A 22,640-nucleotide genomic window follows, 5' to 3' on the forward strand; every position below is an offset into this window, starting at 1 on the left:
ATGGAAAAGAGCCTCAGGGCTCACACCACTAGGTTCAGAAACAGTTATTACCACTCAACCATCAAGCTATTGAACCAGTGTGGATAACTTCACTTGCTCGTCATTGAAATGTTCCCACAACCTACGGACTCACTGTCAAGGACTCTCAATCTCATGTTCTCCATATTTAATGCTCATTGATTCATTATTATTATATCTTCCTCTTTGTACTTGCATAGCTCGTTGTCTTTTGCACTCTGGTCGGTGCGGTCTTTCACTGATTCAATCATGGCTGTTATTCTATAGTGGATTTATTGAGTATGCCTGCAAGAAAATGAATCATAGGGCTGTATATGGTGACATGTATGTACTTTGATAGTAAATTTACTCTTAACTTCACTTTGAACATTGAACTTTGAACTAACAGAAGCATGAGCAAGCAACGTTTGCTGTCTTTGCAAGCATCGACCCTTATTAGATATTGCACTGCTAATTATGCAAGCTAATTATCTTACAATATGTGTTGCTCTGAGTAGTTTTGGTTCAATCACTGGGGGTAAAACAGATAATTTAATCTGGTTTGTAAAATTATCAGAGCATAATGAGTGTGGCTATTGCTCAGCAGTGTAAGTAAATTAGTTATCAAAGTACACATATGTCCCCTGGGATTTGTTTTCTTGTGGGCATACTCAATAACTCCAGGAAACATCACAGAAACAATGAAAGATCACATCCAAAAGGGTGGACAAACAGCAATGTGCAAAAGGCAACAAATTGTGCAAATACAAAAGAGAAAATAATAATAAATAATATATAAGCAATAAATATCAAGAACATGAGAAGAACAGTCCTTGAAAGTGACTCCGTAGGTTGTGGGAACAGTTCAGTGATGGATGATGTTATCCCCACTGGTTCAAGAGCCTGATGGTTGAGGGGTAATAACTCTTTCTGAACTTGGTAGTGAGAGTCTAGAGGCTCCTGTACTTTCTTCCTAATGGCAACAGTGAGAAGACAGCATGATCTGTGCGGTGTGGTTCCCTGATGATGGATGCTGCTTTCCTGCAGCAGTGCTCCATGTAGAAACGTTTGTATTTCGTGACTGATTGAACTGCATCTCATGTCCTTAATCCTCTAGAGAAATATCTCACTTAGCACTGATAAGAAAGCTCAGAAGTTGAAGCAAAGGAAATTAGATATGAGTGCTTAGTCAAATTGCTCTAGCAATAACCTGATCCCTTGAGGAAATCTAATGAAAATGCCTTTGGTTACAATACAGAATGGTTCCATTTCCAACATGTCATCCCTTCTGTAATGCCCTGGTTTATATTTTTTACCGTCATGCTGTATGAATTTCATTTTGGCAGTTCTGTAAGAACAGGCTGTTCTGTTTTCATGTTTGTTTAGATTACTGTTGAAGATATGAGATGGGGAGAAACATATGCTATCCAGTTAGGATGGTTGGATTAAGGGGAGGTTTCTCTGGTGAGGGACACCAAGGCTGGGGTTGGGGCTTTTGTTTGAGAGGAGGTGAAGAGAGAAGACACTGGGGAGAACCGGCTGTAGGATATGACCTGGTGGGAGACCCGCTTATTCGGGATGGATTGCAAGCAATGTTCGGAAGGTGGTGTGTGTCATCATGTTGACCGAGGGCCCAGCGCATGAGTGACAGGGAAGTTCAAGATGAGCTCCAACTTGTTTAATTAGAATGGGCCCTTATCTTTTCATTATTCTTTACTAACCCTTTAGTTAAGATTCGTAAATGTAATTCCTTTAATCGTATGCAGTGTACTAGCTGTTATTTTGTGGCATTGATTTTTAACAAGGTAGCAAACGACACAGCAGCGACACAATCCAAGGTTTGGGGTGGGATTGAGTGTTCCTCAATCTCACGAGTTTGGCAGGGTTGGAGGTTTTCTTCCCTAAATTTATGCGGCCAAGGAAACCAGGGTGTTTCACTTCCAACTCTCTGACACCACTACCTACTCCTTAAATCCCTCGGCTTTAGGCTCCTCTAAGTGAGGAGTCCAATTTTCCCTCACAAGAGGAAAGCTGCAGATGCTGGAAGTCAAAGCAATACACACAAAATGCTGGAAGAACTCAGCAGGTCAGGCAGCATCTATGGAAAAGAGTAAACAGTAAACACTTCGGGCCAGGACCCTTCATCAATTTTCCTTCAATCAGCTCATATCCCTATCCCAGCTGTTTCTAGTGGCACAGCATTCCAGTCTATCATAGAAACAGAATTAGGCCATTTGGCATATTGAATTTCCTCTGCCAATCCATCATGGCTGAATTGTTATCCCTCTCAATCCTGTTCTCCTGTCATCTCCCTGTAACCTTTGAAGCCCTTACTAATCCGAAACATATCGATCTCCACTTCAAATGTACCCAGTGATTTCAACACCCATATTTGGAAATGAATTCTACAGATTCACCACCCTCTAACAAATTTCCTCTTCACCTTTGTTCTTAAGAAACATCCTTATATTCTGAGGCTATGCCCACTGGTTCAAGACAAAATCAGTCCTTAATGTAAAGAATTGCTCCCAATCATCCTCTTACCATCTCTTCAATCAGTGGGAATAGTTTTTGCTATCCCATTCACTCTATTGCAGGAATGGAAACCCCAAGCAGTTTTAAATGCCTGGGAGTGCACATCACACACAACCTCTCAGTCCCAGGACACATCCTATACAGAGAAGAAAGCTCACCAATGCCATTACTTTCTGAGGAGGTTGAAGAGAGGTGGACTTTGCGCATCCATACTCATGTCATTCTACAGATGCGCAATACAGAGCATCTCAACAAGCTACTCCAAAACATAACAACTGATTGAAATAAAAACGGAGCCAGGAAGCCAGCAAGCTTAGTTTCATTTTTACTTTTAGCAAGGTGAGCACTTATGACGTGGTGAGGTATGACATTCATGTACTTTAACATATAACCTGCAATTCATTATGTAAACAACAAAGAATGCTTAATCAAACAGTACATTTACAATACTACTCAAATATTACTGAAAGATAAATACATAACCATCCTTCTTGCTTAGCTATAAACTCAAACTTGTTGATTGTTATGTCTCCCCAATTGCTGGAAAATGGAATGGAATCACCTCTTTCTCCCTTATTAGGAGAGAGAGAGCCTGCAGCATGTCGAATTATCGGGTGAACAATGTAGTCTTTGGGGTAACTGCAAGTCTGTGTATTTGCTATTGCTTTGCTCACGCTTGAGTGCTGGTAGCGGGTGCACTTTATTTATGCCGGTGGGGGGAGGGGGGGAATTGTTGCTCGCTGCCGCTTACGCACGGGAGGGGGGAGTTGGGTGGACTTCGGGGTTCTAACATTTAACTGTCATTCATTCTTTTGGGCACTCCTCTGTTTTCATAAATGGTTGCGAAGAAAAATGCATTTCAGGATGTATATTGTATACGTTTCTCTGACATTAAATGAGCCTTTGAACCTTTAATATAGAATGCATCTAAACTATTTACACAGTATACAATATAATACCACAGTATAGCAAATTTTTAATTCTCCCACTAGCCCCAAAGATTTAATTGCTGTAGATGACTACTCTTGGCCCATAATCTACTAATCTTTTTAACACTGTCTTGAGATTTTGCAGATGTTCCTTGTCAACCTTACCAGTGACAATGATGTCATCCAGGTAATACTGAGTGCCTGGTCCATAACTTTCTGCCAGAATGCCGGCTCAGATACTGCTCCAAAAATAAGCCTATTATAGTGATAAAGCCCATTGTGAGTGTTTATGGTGAGAAACACATCGGACTCTTTTCTCATCTTCATCTACAGGTAGGACTCAGCTACGTCCACTTTGCTGAAGTGTTTCCCTTCAGAAAGGCTCGCAAAGATATCCTCTATCCAGAATATTGATCTATTTTCAGTACTGGGTTGATGGTGACCTTAAAATTACCACAAATCCTGACAGATCCATTCTTCTTGGCTGCTGGGACCACTGGCATTGCCCATGGGCTCCACTCAACCTTGGAAAGAAATCCTTCAGCCTCCATGCAATCTAGCTCACTAGCTAGAAAAAGGACAGGCTTTGTAAAACTTGGGTGTTGCATTTTCATTTAACTCTTTTTTTACCCTTGACACATTTATGTTTTCCAATGCTATCCCTAAATTCTGCTGTGGCATCATCCAGTACATTTCTTAATTTGCTTTTAGTTGACTCTGTTGCAGGGGATGTGGCATGTAAATAGTGGATGGATCTCCAATCAAGTTGTAGTTGCCTCAGTCAATCTCAACCCCACAATGCTGGCCCTCCTGTCTTTCACACATACTGTGCAAGCCCAATGTGGATTGTTGGTTGTTGTATTTCACTGTTACAAATGGCATTCCCACAGGAGTTATATTTTCTCCAGTAAAAGTTCTTAGTTGGATATCTGCAGGCTTCAGTTTGAAATGCCATTCAAACTCATTTTGTGAAATTACTGCAAAAGCTGAGCCAGTGTCCAATTGCGTTCTAATTAATTTGCTGTTCATTTCTGGTGTAAGCCATATTTAGTTAGTTTTCACATTAAAAATCTCAAGGCTACCCAGTCTTGTATCACTCTCATCATTATCAGAGTTTTCATCGGCAGCTTGCAGATCAGTGCTCTTTTTGAAATTGCAGCTTGACATTTTATTCTTTTCTCTTTGCTGTTCAGTCCATTTATTTTGTCTGCCTGACTTGCTCTTTGTTGCATTTTATGCAAATTTCAAGTTTAAGTCAGCATTGGTCTGGTGTATGTGAGCCCCTGCCACAATGGTGACACAATTTATTCAGCCAGGCCAATGTATGATTAGACACTGCAATTTTGTTCATGCTCACTTTCATAACTGACTGCAGCTCTACTGTGCCTCTGTCTGCTGTTTCCATTAATACAGGTATTTCAACTGCTCTGTTGGAACAGTTAAATTTCTAAGCAAATTTCATTGCCTTTAAATCCAATGCACTCAGCAAATTTGGCACTTGCTTTTCATTGGCTATTTCATCTTCTTCAAAATACTGCTCAATTTGGTCTGTATACAGTAGCCAGTTATCTTTTCTGCAATTGAACAGGTTTATCTTTCCGATGTAGCCAGCCATTTCTGATTTAAAAAAAAACTGTATTATTATCACCTTGTACTCAATGTTTATAAACCCATGAATTTGTTTGTTTTCTGCCTTTTTTTTAACTTGAACATCTTCTCCTCTTGTGAAGAAGGTATGCTGTGCTTTCCTTAAACTCAAATATTTCACTGTGCTTCAACAGGTAGGTAGTCATCTCAGAACTGTTTTAAAACTTACACTTCACTACCATTATGTTTGTAACTCCAAAACAGCAAACTAATCAAAATAAAACAAAGGGATCCTGAGAGATATGTGTCTTAGTTTCATTTTTACTTTTAGCAAGGTACGCACTTATGGCGTATGCCATTCACATGGCGAGATGGTGTATGCTATTCACATACTTTTACATATAAACCCGCAGGATTATGTAAACAAGAGAGAATGCTTAATCAAACAATATATTTACAGTATTACTTAAATATTATATACGTAGCACAATGGGGAGTCAAAACTGCTCAACGCATCATGGACAATTTGTATCCACTGGATCAGCTTACTATGATGGATCTTGTCAAAGGTTTTACTGAAGTCTGTGTAAAAGATCTGTGTCTATTGTGCAGAGACTTCAGAAAAGCCTTTGACAAGGTTCCTCATGGTAAGTTGAATCCAGAAGGCTCAGCGAGCCTTGGTAGACTAGATTAAAAATTGGCTTGACCAAATAAAACAATGGTGTGTCATTCTGACTGGAAGTACATGACCAGTGATATTCCACAAGGATTAGTGCAGGAAACTCTGTTTTTTTTTGGGAAAATCACTTGGACAATAATGTAGGGAGGCTGATTAACAAGCTTGCAGATGGCACACAAACTGGCTGAGTTGTGGACTGTCAGGAAAGTTGTCAATGGATTCAGCAGGATCTAGAAAAGTTACTAATATGAACAGGGAAATGGAAGATGGAGTTTAGTCTGGACAAGTGAGCAGCATTGGACTGCAGGAGGTCAAATACAAGAGGAAAGTATCCTGTAAATGCTGGACACTTAGAAAAACAGACATACAGTGACCTGGTGTACAAATGCATAGCTCTCTGAAAGTGGCAACACAGGTAGCATGGTTAAAAAGGAGAATTACACATTTGCCTTAATCAGTTAGATTGTTGAGTGTAGAAATTGGGAAATTATGTTGCAATTGTACAATGGTGATTAGGTCACATTTGGAATACTGTGTGCAGTTCTGGTTGCTGCAATACAGGATGGATGTGGAGCCTTTTAACAGATTCAAAAGTTCAAAGTACATTTATTCTCCAAGTATGTATGCAGTATGGAATCCTCAGACTCACCTTCAGGCAGACAGCCACAAAACAAAGAAACACCATGGAACCCCTTCGAAGAAATCATCAAACACGCTACAAGCAAAAAAAAGCAAGTCATGCAAACGGAAAAAAAATGAGCGAACAATACACAGAACATTAAACCTCAAAATGCAAAGCCCTAGCCGGTGCAGAAGATGTTCACTGGGATGTTGCCTGGATTAAAGAGAATTAGCTATATAGAGAGGTTGGACAAATTGATTGATTCTCTGGAGTGATATAGATTGAAGGGTCACCTGGAAGAAGTATTTAACTCAAGAAGGTGGCATCCATCATTAAGGACCCTCACCAACCAAGAAATACCCTCTTCTCGTTAATCACTTCAGGGAGGAGGAATAGGAACCTGAGGGCCCATGCTGTCTGTTTAGGAACAGCTTCTTCCCCTCTGCCATCAGATTTCCAAATGGTCCATGAACCAATGAACACTATCTCACTGTTCCTCTTCTGCACTTTTTTTGTAACTTATATTAACTTTTATGTCTTGCATTGTACTGCTGCCACAAGACAATAAATTTTATGACATATGTTAGTGATTGTAATCCTGACTCTAACACTATCTGTAATAGGGTTTTCCAGATCACACAATACTCACAATGTAGCCTAACCACAGCTTTCTATCTATGCATTTTGCATGTTCATTTGTATATCTATTGGACAATTATTGCTTTGCTGCCGTTTGTGCATGGGAGAGGGCAGTAGGGAAGCTTTGGGGTTCTAACATTTTTACTGTCACTCATTCTTTGGGGCACTCTCCTGATTTTGTAAATGTCTGTGAAAAACAAGAATTACAGGTTGTATATTATATACATTTCTCTGAAATTAAATGGAACTATGGAACTATTGATTTTCTTTCCGGCCTTAATTGTAGTCACACAAGTAAGCCCGGCATTTCTCTCTCTACACTGCTCTTCAGCACCCTCTCATTAATATAAACCATCCTTTGTACTTTATATCAAAACATATTGTTAGGTGTGATGGGATCAAACTTCATTCAAGGTGCATGATGCTAGGTGCACCAATACACAAGAATATACGAAACCCCATCTAGTGGTGAACATGCACAGGGATGGGGCGAGACTTCATTTCAAAGAACACAGGGCATGCATTTCATAAACACAAGAGACTCTGCAGGTGCTAGAGATCTTGAGCAACATACACAAAATGATGGAGGAGTTCAGCATATCCATGGAGGAGAATAAGCATTTGATGTCTTGGCTCTAACTGTTGACTCTGCATGTTGTACGTGCAGTTTTCATGTTGTGCATGAGAAAACGACTGCTAGCAGGGTTGTATTTCTTTATTTTCATGTGAATGCCTGCAAGAAAATGAATCTCTAGGTAGCATATGGTGACTACACATGTTCCGATAATAAACTTACTTTGAGTTTGTAGTCAAAATCCAGTTAGACAATTTTAAAAGAAACTGTAGGGAGTTGAGGATAATTTCTTAAACTGGATGTTTGGATATTTCTTTCCGGTTGTTTAATTCTTTATTGCTTGTGTCAGGCATAACTTCGCTTTTGTATCTGCTTAATACATTACAGAATGACTTAATTGGCTCTGATCCCCTTTGTCTGCACTGAAGCTACAAACATTTCCATCAATTTCCTTTACTCCTTCCATCCTTTTCATCCATAGTTCCTTTTAATATCAGAGAATGTATACAATATACAACCTGAAATTCTGGTTCTTCACAGACATTCACAAAAATAGAAGGGTGTCCCAAAGAATGAGTAAAAATGTTAGAACCCAAAGCTCCCCTACCTCCCTCTCCCACGCATAAGCGCAGCAAAGCAATAATCGTCCAATAGCTATACAAATGAACACGTAAAATGAATAGATACAAAGCTGTGGTTGGGCTACATTGTGATCTACCTTCTGATCTATGGATGTATTTCCTAAAGCTCATATGAATAAAGATATTCTTCCACTTGGCCTGTCCCATTATTATTGAGGGTGACTTAGAACTGTGGGATTTTTGGAGGCTGGTGAGATGACTATGATACTCCCAAACAATGCCATTGGTGGGAAAGGAAGTCCTTGGCTTGGGGATCGATGTACTCCCATTACTGTTGTTATACAGCTCTTATATGCACCCAGTGAAGAAACTCGAGGTACTTGCTACCATACTGAATGGACCTCCTCCATTTTGAACAGTGTTAAGACAGTGGTTCCCATTATGTTCCATTTTTTATACCCCCTGAAGGAGGTCTGAAACTGCTTTTTCTACCTTAGTGGTGATCTTTTCCTGTGATACCACCTATTAAGAGAAGTCTAGTGTTGGGCAAGCCTGCAATATGACTCTCCCTGTGGAGACGTGTCATTGATGCTGGGGCTTGCTGCCCTTTGGGAGGACCCTGATGTTAGCTTTAGATCACAAGATCATAGGAGACAGGAGCAGAAGTAGGCCATTTGGGCCATCGAGTCTGCTCTGCCATTTTATCGTGGCCTGTTCATTTTGCCTCTCAACCCCATTCTCCTGCCTTCTTCCCACAACCTTTCATACCCTGACTTATCAAGAACCTAAATGCACTTAACGATCTGGCTTCCACAGCTGCCTGTGGCAACAAATTCCACAAATTCAGCATCCGTTGGCTTGAGAAACGAATTCCTCCGTTCTAAATGGTCATCCTTCTATTTTGAGGCCGTGCCCCATGGTCCTAGATGCTCCTAGTATAGGAACCATCCTCTGCACATACACTCTATTGAGGCCTTCTGACATTCAATGAGATCTGCCCATCATTCTTCTAAATTGCACTGAGTCACAGCCCAGAGCGATCAAATGCTCCTCTTATAGCCCTTTCATTCCCAGAATCATTCTTGTGAACCTCCTCTGAACCCTCTCTAATGTCAGCACATTCTCTGTTGGATAAGGGGCCCAAAACTGTTCGCAATACTCCAAGTGAGGCCTTGCTAGTGTATTTACTCATCCTATTGGATAATTTGGAAGATTTTGCAGAGGATCCATTCATAGAATCTCTCCAGTGCCCCGGGGTTTCTGTTGTAGCTGTCATGTCTCTGACCATACAGGAAGGTGGGCATCATCACAGCCCGCTTGCACAACAAGAGTCTTGAACAGGATTTGGCATCTTTCTTTTTGAACATTCTTATCTTTTGATGTCCAAGGGCTGTGTTGGCACTTTGGAAATAGTGGTATCATTGACGCCCGCTTTCACTGAGCGACGGCCATGCTGTTTAAGGTCCCGTCATAGGCCTAGGGGTAGCAGGTTGGTATAGCAGTTAGCGCAATCGCTTTACAGCACCAGCAAACTCCGACTGGAGTTCGATTCCTGTCAGTGCCTGGAAGGAGTTTGCACATTCTCCCCGTGACCGGTTGGGTTTCCTCCTGCATTCCAAAGACATACTGTATGGGTTAGGGTTAGTGCATTATGGGCACAGGAGAGATACTATTGATGAAAACAATATTAATTGTTGAAAACAATACTAATCTAATAGTGGATTATGATTTTGCCAAAACCTCTAAATCCACTGGGGGTAGGGGTGTGGAATAAGTGAATCCGTGTCAGTGCCCTCTCTTTGGCCTACATCCCTGGCATTAAAACCTTAAGAGCATTCGGGTCCATGCCTGGATCTAGACACCTGAAATGAACACTCTATTCCATAAGCATTTAAAGGCGAGCAAGATGTCTTGTAGTTACACGATGCCTTCTTATTGACTTCCCATGCAACTCAGGCGTGTTTCACAGACATTGCTTGACATGTTGCTGCTATTATAAAGCAGGATGTGCAAAGGCTCTGTGAGTACTGCATGACAAATAGTCCAGTTGAGAGATGCTGATCGTAGCATCGGGTTTAACTCCCCTGCTCACGTGATGCTCTATGTCCCCATGAGAGGCCAATAGTGTCTTAACACCCTACGTAAAAGGTAAGAACTCCAAAAGTGGCCGAGTCTCTGCAGCCCAGCATTCAGCATCCTACCCTGTTGACACTAAAGACTGAGCCATTTTCTCGTTGTTTCCAAGCCATTACAGTATCACGCACTGTGCTAGCAGGTTCAGTAGCCACTCACTCTGCAACTGAAGCAGACATGGTGAAGAAGGCACCATCTTTGGTAGGTTTATTGAACGTCTCTGGTCAATCATTAGCTGCCAGCATGAGTGAAAGAAATGGGCACAATGCAACCCACTCTCCGCAGTGGGGAGAAGGCCAAACGTTGCACACAGCAGTGACAAGCGTGTGCCCAGGATGGCTGGAAAGAAAGGAGGAAGGAAAGAGTAGCTTTATTTGTCACATGTACAGTACATCGGGACATACAGTTAAATGCGTTGCTTGTACCCACTCAAGTCAGAGAGGATTGTGCTGTGCAGTCCACAAATCTCACCGCACTACTGGCACCAGTATAGCATTCCCACAGCTCATTAATCTTAACCCGTGTGTCGTTGGAATGTGGGCAGAAGCCGGACGACTCTGAGGAAACCCACGCCATCACGGGGAGAACGTAAAGAACTCCTTTTAGACAGCAGAGGGAATCGTACCTCCTGATCTTACAGACGGTGCTGCAAAGTGTTGCGCTGACTGCTCTGTTACCATGGAGACATAAGCACGGGTTTGACGAGAATCAATACCATATTGGAGTGCAACTGGAATATAAAAAAGGAAGAGGAAAACTGCAAAGCAGTTAATCCATAAGACTGCACAGTGTAGCTTTAACTTGTGCCTTTCATAGGTCAAGCTGTGATAGGAAGAGCTGATGGGGCAGCTTCCTTTTTTTCTATATTATCTCCATTACTCTTTTATGCCTAAACTTTGAACAGGAAATTGGTATGTTCATAAGGTTAGACAGGAAGCCCCAAGAGAACAAACAAACTGCCCTGCTCCTGCCGCTTTACAATGAGCTCAGTGCTGCTAACTCAAAAGCCAACTGTGTTGTGACCAGTATTTCATGGCAACCGATTAATAGTGAATGTGAATACCTTACAAATCATTTTCTAAATCAAAAGTTAATTATTAAATTTTGCATTGATTGTTCTTTTTGAGTTTATTCTAAATCTGAAAGAAATCCTGAGATTGAGAGCCGAGCTATGGACAGGGATTCTGTGCTGGGGATTAACATTTAGGCTTCAATTATCATCCCTACCCCTTTCACCACATATGAACCCGAATAACCTTTCTCTGACCACTGTATCTTGTGCTTCTACAGTAATAGTAAGAACCTTAGCTGTCTGGCTCCAGGTCAATGGAATCCTGTACTAATCCTTGTGATATCTCGCATTAAAGAGATCTTTTCAGAGAAATGTCTTGAGATACACATCAAATCCTCCGAGGTTATGATTTGATACGTACTGCCATGTGTTTATGGTTCAATGCACAGTGGGGAGCATCTGGCTTTTTTAATAAAAATAGTCTGGAAATGGAATGAGTTATTAATGAAATCTGTTATTTTTCTCTTGTTTGCTTATGTTCTAACATCTTGTTGCCAATGTCCCCTCCAAGGCTTACAATGCTTGTCTGTGTGTGTGTGTGTGTGCGCTTGTGTGTGTGTGTGCTTGTGTGTGTGTGCGTGTGTGAAAGAGAGAGTGAGTGATTCCATATCTGTGTGTTGTGCATGTACATGTGCATTTATGTCTATATGTCCATGTGTGTCTGTCGTTATGTCTCTGTATATGTCTGTGTCCATGTGGGTGTACATGTCAGTAAGTATGGATAAACAGATTATTATCTGAATGGTGGCTGATTAGGAAAAGGGGAGGTGCAACGAGACCTGGGTGTCATTATACACCAGTCATTGAAAGTGGATATGCAGGTACAGCAGGCGGTAAAAAAGGCGAATGATATGCTGGCATTCATAGCAAGAGGATTCGAGTACAGGAGCAGGGAGGTACTACTGCAGTTGTACAAGGCCTTGGTGAGACCACACCTGGAGTATTGTGTGCAGTTTTGGTCCCCTAATCTGAGGAAAGACATCCTTGCTATAGAGGGAGTACAAAGAAGGTTCACCAGATTGATTCCTGGGATGGCAGGACTTTCATATGATGAAAGACTGGATCGACTAGGCTTGTACTCGTTAGAATTTAGAAGATTGAGGGGGGATCTTATTGAAACACATAAAATCCTAAAGGGATTGGACAGGCTAGATGCAGGAAGATTGTTCCTGATGTTGGGGAAGTCCAGAACGAGGGGTCACAGTTTGAGGATAAAGGGGAAGCCTTTTAGGACCGAGATTAGGAAAAACTTCTTCACACAGAGAGTGGTGAATCTGTGGAATTCTCTGCCACAGGAAACAGTTGAGGCCAGTTCATTGGCTATATTTAAGAGGGAGTTAGATATGGCCCTTGTGGCTAAAGGGATCAGGGGGTATGGGGGGAAGGCTGGTGCAGGGTTCTGAGTTGGATGATCAGCCATGATCATACTGAATGGCGGTGCAGGCTCGAAGGGCCGAAAAGCCTACTCCTGCACCTACTTTCTATGTTTCTATGTATGTGAACAACAGGAATTCTGCAGATGCTGGAAATTCAAGCAACACACATCAAAGTTGCTGGTGAACGCAGCAGGCCAAGCAGCATCTGTAGGAAGAGGTGCAGTCGACGTTTCAGGCCGAGACCCTTCGTCAGGACTAGTCCTGACGAAGGGTCTCGGCCTGAAATGTCGACTGCACCTCTATGTATGTGTGTGTCCAAAACTGTACAACCTCACAGCACAGAAGAATGTGATTTAGCCCATTACATCCAGAAGTCTGTAAGTCTGTGGCTATGTCCCTCGCCTTTTACCTCTTCTCACCTGCCTATCACTTCCCCGAGTCCTCTCCTCATTCCCTTTCTCCCATGGTCCACTCTCCTTTCCTATCAGATTCCTTCCTCTCCAGTTCTTTACCTTTCCCACCCACCTGGCTTCACCTATCACCTTCCAGCCATCCTTCTTCCCCTCCCCCCACCATTTTACTCCGTCATCTTCCCCCCTCCTTTCCAGTCCTGCAGAATGATCTCGGCCTGAAACATCAACTGTTTATTCATTTCTGTATATGCTGCCTGACCTGCTGAGTTCCTCCAGCATTCTGTGTGTGTTGCTTTAGATTTCTGGCATCTGTAGAATCTATTATGTTTATAACTTGCTATCTTCCTGTGTCTGTGTGACTAAGTTCCCATGGCAGTTATGTTTCAAAGAGTTTGCATGGAAGTGTCTTGAGCACATTGGTCAATGGGCAGACAGGAGAAGCTCCAGCTGAACATTTGTTACTTTTTAAAAGACAATTTTCATAAATCTATTTAGCATGTTTGGAATGATGAGCTGAATCACATCAGGAGTGAAATTCCTTGGCAATAGATCAGACATTATAAACAAGGGAGAACTTCTGCCCCTTTCCTTCCCAGTCCAGATGAAAGGTCTTGGCCAGTAATGTCGGCAGTTTATTCCCCTCTATTGGTGCTGCCTGATATGCTGATTTCTCCAGCATTTTGTGGGTTTTGCTCAAGATTTCCAGCATCTGCAGAATCTCATGTGTTTATGCTATTGCTGTCTTTACCACTTTAATGATCATAACCCAATGGTTTGGTCTGGATCTACATGTAACAGTCATGGTGAAGACACGCCACTCCCTCCTTAAGCCCATTTCACAAATCAGTTACAGATAAGCAGAATGAATTATTGGGGCCACTTAGAAACATAGAAACATAGAAAATAGGTGCAGGAGTAGGCCATTCGGCCCTTCGAGCCTGCACCGCCATTCAGTATGATCATGGCTGATCGTCCAACTCAGAACTCTGTACCTGCCTTCTCTCCATACCCCTGATCCCCTTAGCCACAAGGGCCATATCTAACTCCCTCTTAAATATAGCCAATGAACTGGCCTCAACTGTTTCCTGTGGCAGAGAATTCCACAGATTCACCACTCTCTGTGTGAAGAAGTTTTTCCTAATTTCGTTCCTAAAAGGCTTCCCTTTTATCCTCAAACTGTGACCCCTCGTTCTGGACTTCCCCAACATCAGGAACAATCTTCCTGCATCTAGCTTGTCCAATCCCTTTAGGATTTTATATGTTTCAATAAGATCCCCCCTCAATCTTCTAAATTCCAACGAGTATAAGCCTAGTCGATCCAGTCTTTCATCATATGAAAGTCTTTCATCATATGAAAGTCCTGCCATCCCAGGAATCAATCTGGTGAACCTTCTTTGTACTCCCTCTATGGCAAGGATGTCTTTCCTCAGATTAGGGGACCAAAACTGATGGCATGAACAACGATTTCTCGAACTTCTGTTAATTGCGCCCCCCCCTCACCATTTCCCATTCCCGTTTCCCTCTCTCACCTTATATCCTGACTTGTACATCACCTCCCTCTGGTGCTCCACCCCCTTCCCTTTCTTCCATGGTTTTCTACCCTCTCTTGTCAGATTCCCCCTTCTCCAGCCCTTTATCTCTTTCTGTGATTAACTTCCCAGCTCGTTACTTCACCCCTTCCCCTCTCCCGGTTTCACCTATCACCTACCACCTTGTACTTCTTCCTCCCCTCCCTCCACCTTCTTACTCTGACTTCTCCTCTTCCTTTCCAGTCCTGATGAAGGGTCTCAGCCTGTAATGTTGACTGTACTCTTTTCCATTGATACTGCCTGGCCTGCTGAGTTCCTCCAGCACTTTGAGTGTGTTGCTTTGATTTCCAGCGTCGGCAGATTTTCCTGTGTTTGTGCTCGGGCCACGTAATGTTTGAGTGAAGCCAGAAAGCAGACGTATTGCAGTTCTTAATGTGTCCGAAGGCTGTACGTTCAAGCACCACCAGTCAGTGCATTAGCACGTAGCCATAGCTGACAACTTAGTGCAAACATGATGTAATGCTGTCCTCTCAGTCGTGCTATACTTCTGAATATTCTTCAGATAAATGAAAACTCCCATTACATTGCCAGGGGTTTTCCTGGTGACCCGGTCAACATTTCTGCCTCAGCTCACAGCATTCAGAGTGCATGGTGAATACGTTGCAGGAAGAAATAATTGGTCATGGGGGTGATATTTTGTGGTTATGAAATGGGTCAAAGAGCATTAGATTATTTATTGCTCTAGGAACAAGCAATCTGCCGGAGGAAGCCAGTAAGCTGAGCAGCACCTGTTGTCGGGAGGGGGTGGGTGGGTGTGAGGGGAAGGAATATAAAGGTTTCTAGTCACAACCCTGCACGGAGGACCTGCGTCTCTACCTCTTGTTCAATTCCCGGCTGGCGTCATTTCGTTCCTCTCAATGAAAACAACCTCCTTCATTTTCTCACATACGCAAAAGGCTGGAGGAACTCTGCAAGTCGGGCAGCATCTATAGCGAGGAATAAACAGTCATCGTTTTGAACTTGAAAGGAAGGGGAAGAAGCCAGAATAAGAAGCTGGGGGTGAGAGGGAGGCTACGACCTGGCAGGTGATCGGTGAGGGGGATAATGGGTGTGCAGAGAAGGCGATATGACAGCTGGGAGGTGGAAGAGGTTATGACCTTTGGAACTGTGCATCAGGAGCACATAGAAGCTCTGTGTGTGTGTTTAAGTGGGTAACACACGCAAGTCCATATACACATATGTGAAAATCTCCCTGGACCACGATCTCACTCTATCATGTCTGTGTGGTAGGAACACCCACCTCACACTGATGATAAAGTTCACCACCTTCAGGACAGCATCTCAACCTTTGTTTGCCTGCGAAAAAGAGGCCATCTCAAAAAGTCATCCTTGACCGTGCTGAGCTGTCTTAGAAGCAGAGGAGGAAGAAGTCATTGGCATATACTACTGCATGTCTGTTGTGTTTTGTAACTTCAAAACATTAAACTAGTTCAAAGGAAGACAAAGGACTACAAAATGTGAGTCTCACATTGGGTTTACTTTAAGCGAGGTGTATGCATATCACGTAACGTGATAGCGTATGCAATTAACATGTGTTTACAAATAACTCGTAATGAATTATTTAAGTGCTTAATCAAACAATACAAGGTTACTTAAATATTGTTAAAATATTAAATACACGACAATGTCCTTCATAAAAAGGCCCTTTGCAGCTGAAGCCTAAAATTGTGTGCTAGAAGGGATTTATACTAACAACACTCATTCCAGCATAAACAATGATGCAGTGTGTTAGATTCAAACTGTTTTCTTGTGGTATTGCATAATCTAAAACAGGACACAAACCACCATTATTATTCCTGAGATTAATGTGGCTCTGTCCAAATTAGATTCTTGATTTGTATTGTTCTTTGACATTAATTATTTGCTCTCTTTTAAGGGAGAGATGCGACCTGCATTTTGAATCTTTTTAGGCTTTTCCATTCAATATAATTAAAGGAACAACAGCTGGATTGAATCATAGAATTATGATTGAATTCTTTCCTGCTGATCATTTACATGTTAATCTCCTCTTGTTTATTTACATTTTCATGCTTGCTTCTCCTTGAGACTGACATTCTGTGATTTGTTGATGCCCTTTTTCTATTTTGGTTACACAGCTACACTGCTACTTATTGATTCTCTCCAACCCCGCGATCCCATTACAGAGCCTGTGTTCTGATGAAAAGTGACTGACACGAAATCTGTTTTTCACTTCACAGCGGCTGCTTGACCTGCTGAGTTTCTTTTAAAAAAAGGATAGATAACGATCAGCTTTATTTGTCACACGTACAACGAAATGTGTCATTTGCGTCAAATCAAATCAGCAAGGATTGTGCTGGGGGGGGGGCGCAGCCCGCAAGTGTTGCCACTCTTCCGGAGCCAACTTAGCCTGCCCACAACTCGCAAACCCTAACCTGCACATCTTCGGAATGTGGAAGGAAACCAGAGCAACCAGAAGGCATCCATGTGGTCACCAGGAGAACGTACTAACTCCTTACAAATAGCAGTGGGAACTGAACCCCGATTGATGATATGGTGCTACAGTGATTGGGCTAACCACTACGCTGCTGTACGACTCTTTTTCTAGCTTTGACTGATTTTATTTCAGATTTCTAGCATCTGCAGTATTTTAGTTGGCGACATACAGTTACAGTCATTGGGCATGAAGTTTATAGGTATAATTTCTAACCTCTACTGTAAGATTTGAAAATTCCATTTGTTAATTGTGCAACATGGAAGAACACAGTGTTTCTGAATTAATCTTAATCCATAATTAATTGTAATTTCAAACACACCCATACAGATAATAGCATGGGTGTACAATTGAGAAAGCTTTCATTATCTCAGTCTTTAACCACAATGATCCCCTGTTGCTGTCAATGCTTACATTTCCTGAAACATGTATGTTAATTTTTGCGGGTGCTCTTCACCTCTGTTCAAGTTGGAAATTTTCAAACCCATTTCAATTAGGATGCAGGGCTAGCATTTTTGTGGCACTCTGTAAAACCATTATGAACACCAGACACGAGGCAATCTGCAGATGCTGGAATTTCAAGCAACACACATCAAAGTTGCCGGTGAATGCAGCAGGCCAGGCAGCATCTCTAGGAAGAGGTACAGTCGACGTTTCGGGCTGAGACCATTTGTCAGTACTAACTGAAAGAAGAGCTAGTAAGAGATTTGAAAGTGGGAGGGGGAGGGGGAGATCTGAATGATAGGAGAAGACAGGAGGGGGAGGGATGGAGCCAAGAGCTGGACAGGTGATTGGCAAAAGGGATATGAGAGGATCATGGGACAGGAGGCCTAGGGAGAAAGAAAAGGGGGAGGAGGGGGAAGGCCCAGAGGATGGGCAAGGGGTATAGTGAGAGGGACAGAGGGAGAAAAAGGAGAGAGAGAAAAAGAATGTGTGTATATAAATAAATAACGGATGGGGTATGAGGGGGAGGTGGGGCATTAGCAGAAGTTTGAGAAGTCAATGTTCATGCCATCAGGTTGGAGACTACCCAGACGGAATATAAGGTGTTGTTCCTCCAACCTGAGTGTGGCTTCATCTTGACGGTAGAGGAGGCCGTGGATAGACATATCAGAATGGGAATGGGACGTGGAATTAAAATGTGTGGCCACTGGGAGATCCTGCTTTCTCTGGCGGACAGAGCGTAGGTGTTCAGCGAAATGATCTCCCAGTCTGCGTCGGGTCTCGCCAATGTATAGATAGCCACATCGGGAGCACCGGATGCAGTATATCACCCCAGCCGACTCACAGGTGAAGTGTCGCCTCACCTGGAAGGACTGTCTGGGGCCCTGAATGGTGGTGAGGGAGGAAGTGTAAGGGCATGTGTAGCACTTCTGCTTTCCGCAGAGATCGCTCCCTACGCGACTCCCTTGTCCATTCATTCGTACCCACCCCCATCCCTCCCCACTGATCTCCCTCCTGGCACTTATCCTTGTAAGCAGAACAAGTGCTACACATGCCCTTACACTTCCTCCCTCACCACCATTCAGAACACCAGAGTGCTCTGCACTAATGTTGGCCAAAACCTCAGCTCAGCTGGTCCTACCTGAGGCAGAGGCTACGCAGTGGAAGTGGTGAGCCATGGTTAGCACACTGCTTCACCATTCCAGCCACAAGGTGGGGATTTAACTCCCTCCACTGTCTCCCCCATGACCTCATTTTCTCTGACTGCTCGAGTTTTCTCCCACATTCTAAAGGCATATGAGTTAAGGTTAGTGAGCTGTGAGCATGCTCTGTTGGCGCCAGAAGCATGGTGGCACTTGCCAGCTGCCCAACACAATCCTCACTGTTTCGATGTATATGTGACAAATAATTGCCTTTCTTTCTTCCTCTCTTTTTCTCAACCTTTCTCTCTTTCTCCCTCCCGACAAATGCATGCTGGCCATCCAGCATCCATTTGGGTTAATTCCATTTTCCACTCCTCCCAGATTTCACCGCCCACCAGCACCAACACACACTGGGGCAATCCACTTGCACACATTAAGGACATCGGAGGAAACTGGAGCACCCAGGGGAGGGGGAGTCTATGAAGTCACAGGGAGGAAGTACATATACCAAGGAGTACAGGGAAATGGAACAGGTCAAAAGCTTTAAGTTCCTCGGGGTCAGTATCACAAATGACCTGACTTGGTCCAACCAAGCAGAGTCCACTGCCAAGAAGGCCCACCAGCGCATTTACTTCCTGCGAAAACTAAAGAAATTTGGCCTGTCCCCTAAATCCCTCACTAATTTTTATAGATGCACTGTAGAAAGCATTCTTCTAGGGTGCATCACAACCTGGTATGGAAGTTGTCCCGTCCAAGACCGAAAGAAGCTGCAGAAGATCATGAACACGGCGCAGCACATCACACAAACCAATCTTCTGTCCGTGGACTCACTTTACACCGCACGCTGTCGGAGCAGTGCTGCCAGGATAATCAAGGACACAACCCACCCAGCCAATACACTTTTCGTCCCTCTTTCCTCCGGGAGAAGGCTCAGGAGCTTGAAGACTCGTACGGCCAGATTTGGGAACAGCTTCTTTCCAAATGTGATAAGACTGCTGAACGGATCCTGACCCGGATTGGGGCCAAACCCTCCAAATATCCGGACCTGCCTCTTGGTTTTTTTTTGCATTACCTTACTTTCCATTTTTCTATTTTCTATTTATGACTTATAATTTAAGTTTTTAATATTTACTATCGATTTGTAATCCAGGGAGCGGGAAGCACAGAATCAAATATCGCTGTGATGATTGTACGCCCTAGTATCAATTGTTCGGCGACAATAAAATATGAAGTAAAGTAAGTGTCAGGATTGAACCTAGGTTGCTGGAACAATGAGACAGCAGTGTCATTTGCTGCACAACCAGCTACCCAATTGTATATTCACATCAAAAGTCCCGGTGCTGAGGAAGAGCTATCAAACTGAAATGACAACAGATTTTCTCTTTCACAGATGCTGAATAGCTCCAGCACCTTCTGTTTTTACTGGCTGGGAAGGGTCCCATTGAAGCCTCTTTCGCTGTCAATAAACTATGTCTATTCCTCTCCCCAGATGCTGCCTGACCTGCATTTTGTGTGTTTGTTACTCTGGATTTCCAGCATTTACATAATCTCTTGTGTAAACTATTAGTCTGCGGGAATGGGAAGCCACCCCATCAGTCTGTTGTTAAATCTAGTTCCAAGGATCAAAAGAACTACCAGATATTTGGTAAACGCCCTTTCTGGATGCATCAGACATCTGCTGTGAATAACAGCAACATCTAATCAGATTCCATCATAAAAAAGTTAACCAACAATACATTACAATCAATGTAACCGAGATTTACCAGAGGTAGAAACAGGACCTGTATGGCTTTTGACAGGAGTTGCACAAAGTTCCCAGTGTTAGTAACAGAGGAACTATGAGCAGTCTTGGTCTTTTAGCCAGAGGGTGGCAAATCTGTGCAATTCATTGCCAGAGACGGCTGTGGAGGCCAAATCATTAGGTATAGTTCAAGTGGGGGGTTTCAAAGGCAGGAGAAGAGTGTTGAGAAGAGTAATAAATCATCCATGACCGAATGGTAGAATGGTCTTGATGGGCCAAATGGCCTGGTTCTGCTTCTCTATCTTATGACCGTTATTAAACACAGAAATCACACCTGGAAGTGGTGAATATTAAGGTGAAACATCCATATACAAGTTGGAGCTAATTTCTCCCTGGGTGTGGTCTAACCCAGGCATGAGCACTAACATTGCAACAAGTGTCAGACCTTAAATTAATCAGTGAATCAGTGCATGAGAGCTACAGTGCAGCCGAGCAAAAGGTTGGCATCGAGATGATGGAAATGGAGGGATACAGCCATATGTTGTGTGTGGGTGCTCCTGCAGCCCAAAAATTGCCTGGCCAAAATCAGGTTATGTCAACTTGTGACCTCATACCACAGGGATGTACGAAAAGGGAGATTAAGGAGGTAGCGTTATTTGTCACACTTACATTGAAACAGCGATAGATTCAGTGAAATGTGTCAATTGACACCCTGAAAGCACTCCGCCAGCACAGCATGTGCACAATTTACAAACACTAACCCGTATATCTTTGGAATGCGGAAGGAAACGGGAGTGTCCGGAGGAAACCCAAATGGTCCCGGGAAGAGTTTATGAACTCCTGATAGACAACAGTGGGAACTGAACCCCGATCTTACAGTTGGCACTCTAATGCGTTATGTTAACTGCTATGTTATTGTGCCACCCTCACATTAAGGTCAATGAGGCAACTTTACAAAGCACTTGCAGTACTGCGTGCACTTCTGGTCACGACACTACAGGAATGATATGGTGGTGATGCCTAAACACAGAATACTCTGCAGATGCTGGGGTCAAAGCAACACTCACAGCACGCTGGAGGAACTCAGCAGGTCGGGCAGCATCCATGGGAACGATCAGTCAACGTTTCGGGCCGGAACCCTTCGTCAGGACTGTAGAGGGAAGGGGCAGAGGCCCTATAAAGAAGGTGGGGGGAGGGTGGGAGGAGAAGGCTGGAGGGTTCTAGGTGAAAAACCAGTAAGGGGAAAGGTAAAGGGGTGGGGGAGGGGAGGCAGGGAGGTGATAGGCAGGAAAGGTGAAGAAGGAATAGGGGAAAACACAATGGGTAGTAGAAGGAGGCGGAACCATGAGGGAGGTGATAGGCAGCTGGGGGAGGGGGCAGAGTGACATAGGGATAGAGGAAGGGAGGGGGAAGGAATTATCAGAAGTTGGAGAATTCAATGTCAATCTCCTCTACTGCCATGATGAGGCTAAACTCGGGTTGGAGGAGCAACACCTCATGTACCGTCTGTGTAGTCTCCAGCCCCTTGGTATGAACATTGAATTCTCCAACTTCCAGTAATTACCTCCCCCTCCCTTCCTCTATCCCTATTTCACTCTGCCACCTCCCCCAGCTGCCTATCACCTCTCTCATGGTTCCGCCTCCTTCTACTACCCATTGTGTTTTCCCCTATTCCTTCTTCACCTTTCCTGCCTATCACCTCCCTGCCTCCCCTCCCCCACTCCTTTATCTTTCCCCTTACTGGTTTTTCACCTGGAACCTACCAGCCTTCTCCTCCCACCCTCCCCCACCTTCTTTATAGGGCCCCTGCCCCTTCCCTCTACAGTCCTGACGAAGGGTTCCGGCCCGAAACATTGACTGATCGTTTCCACGGATGCTGCCTGACCTGCTGAGTTCCTCCAGCGTGTTGTGAGTGTTGCGGTGGTGATGGCGGGAGGGCAGAGGTTGTTCACCAGGACCTTACCTATATTGGAGGAACTTGGGGAGATGTTGGGTAGTGTGACTTGATTTCCCTCAGGTGCAAGAGAATGAGGAGCGATATGATAGGGGTATGTATAATGCTATGAGACTTGGGACAGACTGCTGATTATCTTTTCGTAATCATGAGACTTTGTCGTCCTGTTGAAGCATGTTGG

The 22,640-nt window shown here is 43.5% G+C and overlaps 1 protein-coding gene across 4 annotated transcripts in view; it reads right to left on the minus strand.

Annotated features, from left to right (window-relative positions):
* Positions 1 to 22,640, minus strand: part of LOC140210039 (uncharacterized) — a 94,713-nt gene that overhangs the window by 56,287 nt on the left and 15,786 nt on the right. For 2 of the 4 annotated variants that reach the window (XM_072278810.1, XM_072278812.1), the window contains exon 2: positions 6,377 to 6,442. The exons of 1 other annotated variant lie outside the window; for it this stretch is intronic. In XM_072278810.1, the coding sequence (XP_072134911.1) occupies positions 6,377 to 6,434 (58 nt within the window). In that variant the 5' untranslated portion in view covers positions 6,435 to 6,442. Of the gene's footprint in view, positions 1 to 6,376; positions 6,443 to 15,966; positions 16,042 to 22,640 lie in introns of those variants that run through there. One more of the 4 variants, XM_072278811.1, reaches the window with a different exon arrangement.

Source organism: Mobula birostris, chromosome 14 (genome assembly GCF_030028105.1).
Source record: "Mobula birostris isolate sMobBir1 chromosome 14, sMobBir1.hap1, whole genome shotgun sequence".
Classification (NCBI taxonomy): Eukaryota; Metazoa; Chordata; class Chondrichthyes; order Myliobatiformes; family Myliobatidae; genus Mobula; species Mobula birostris.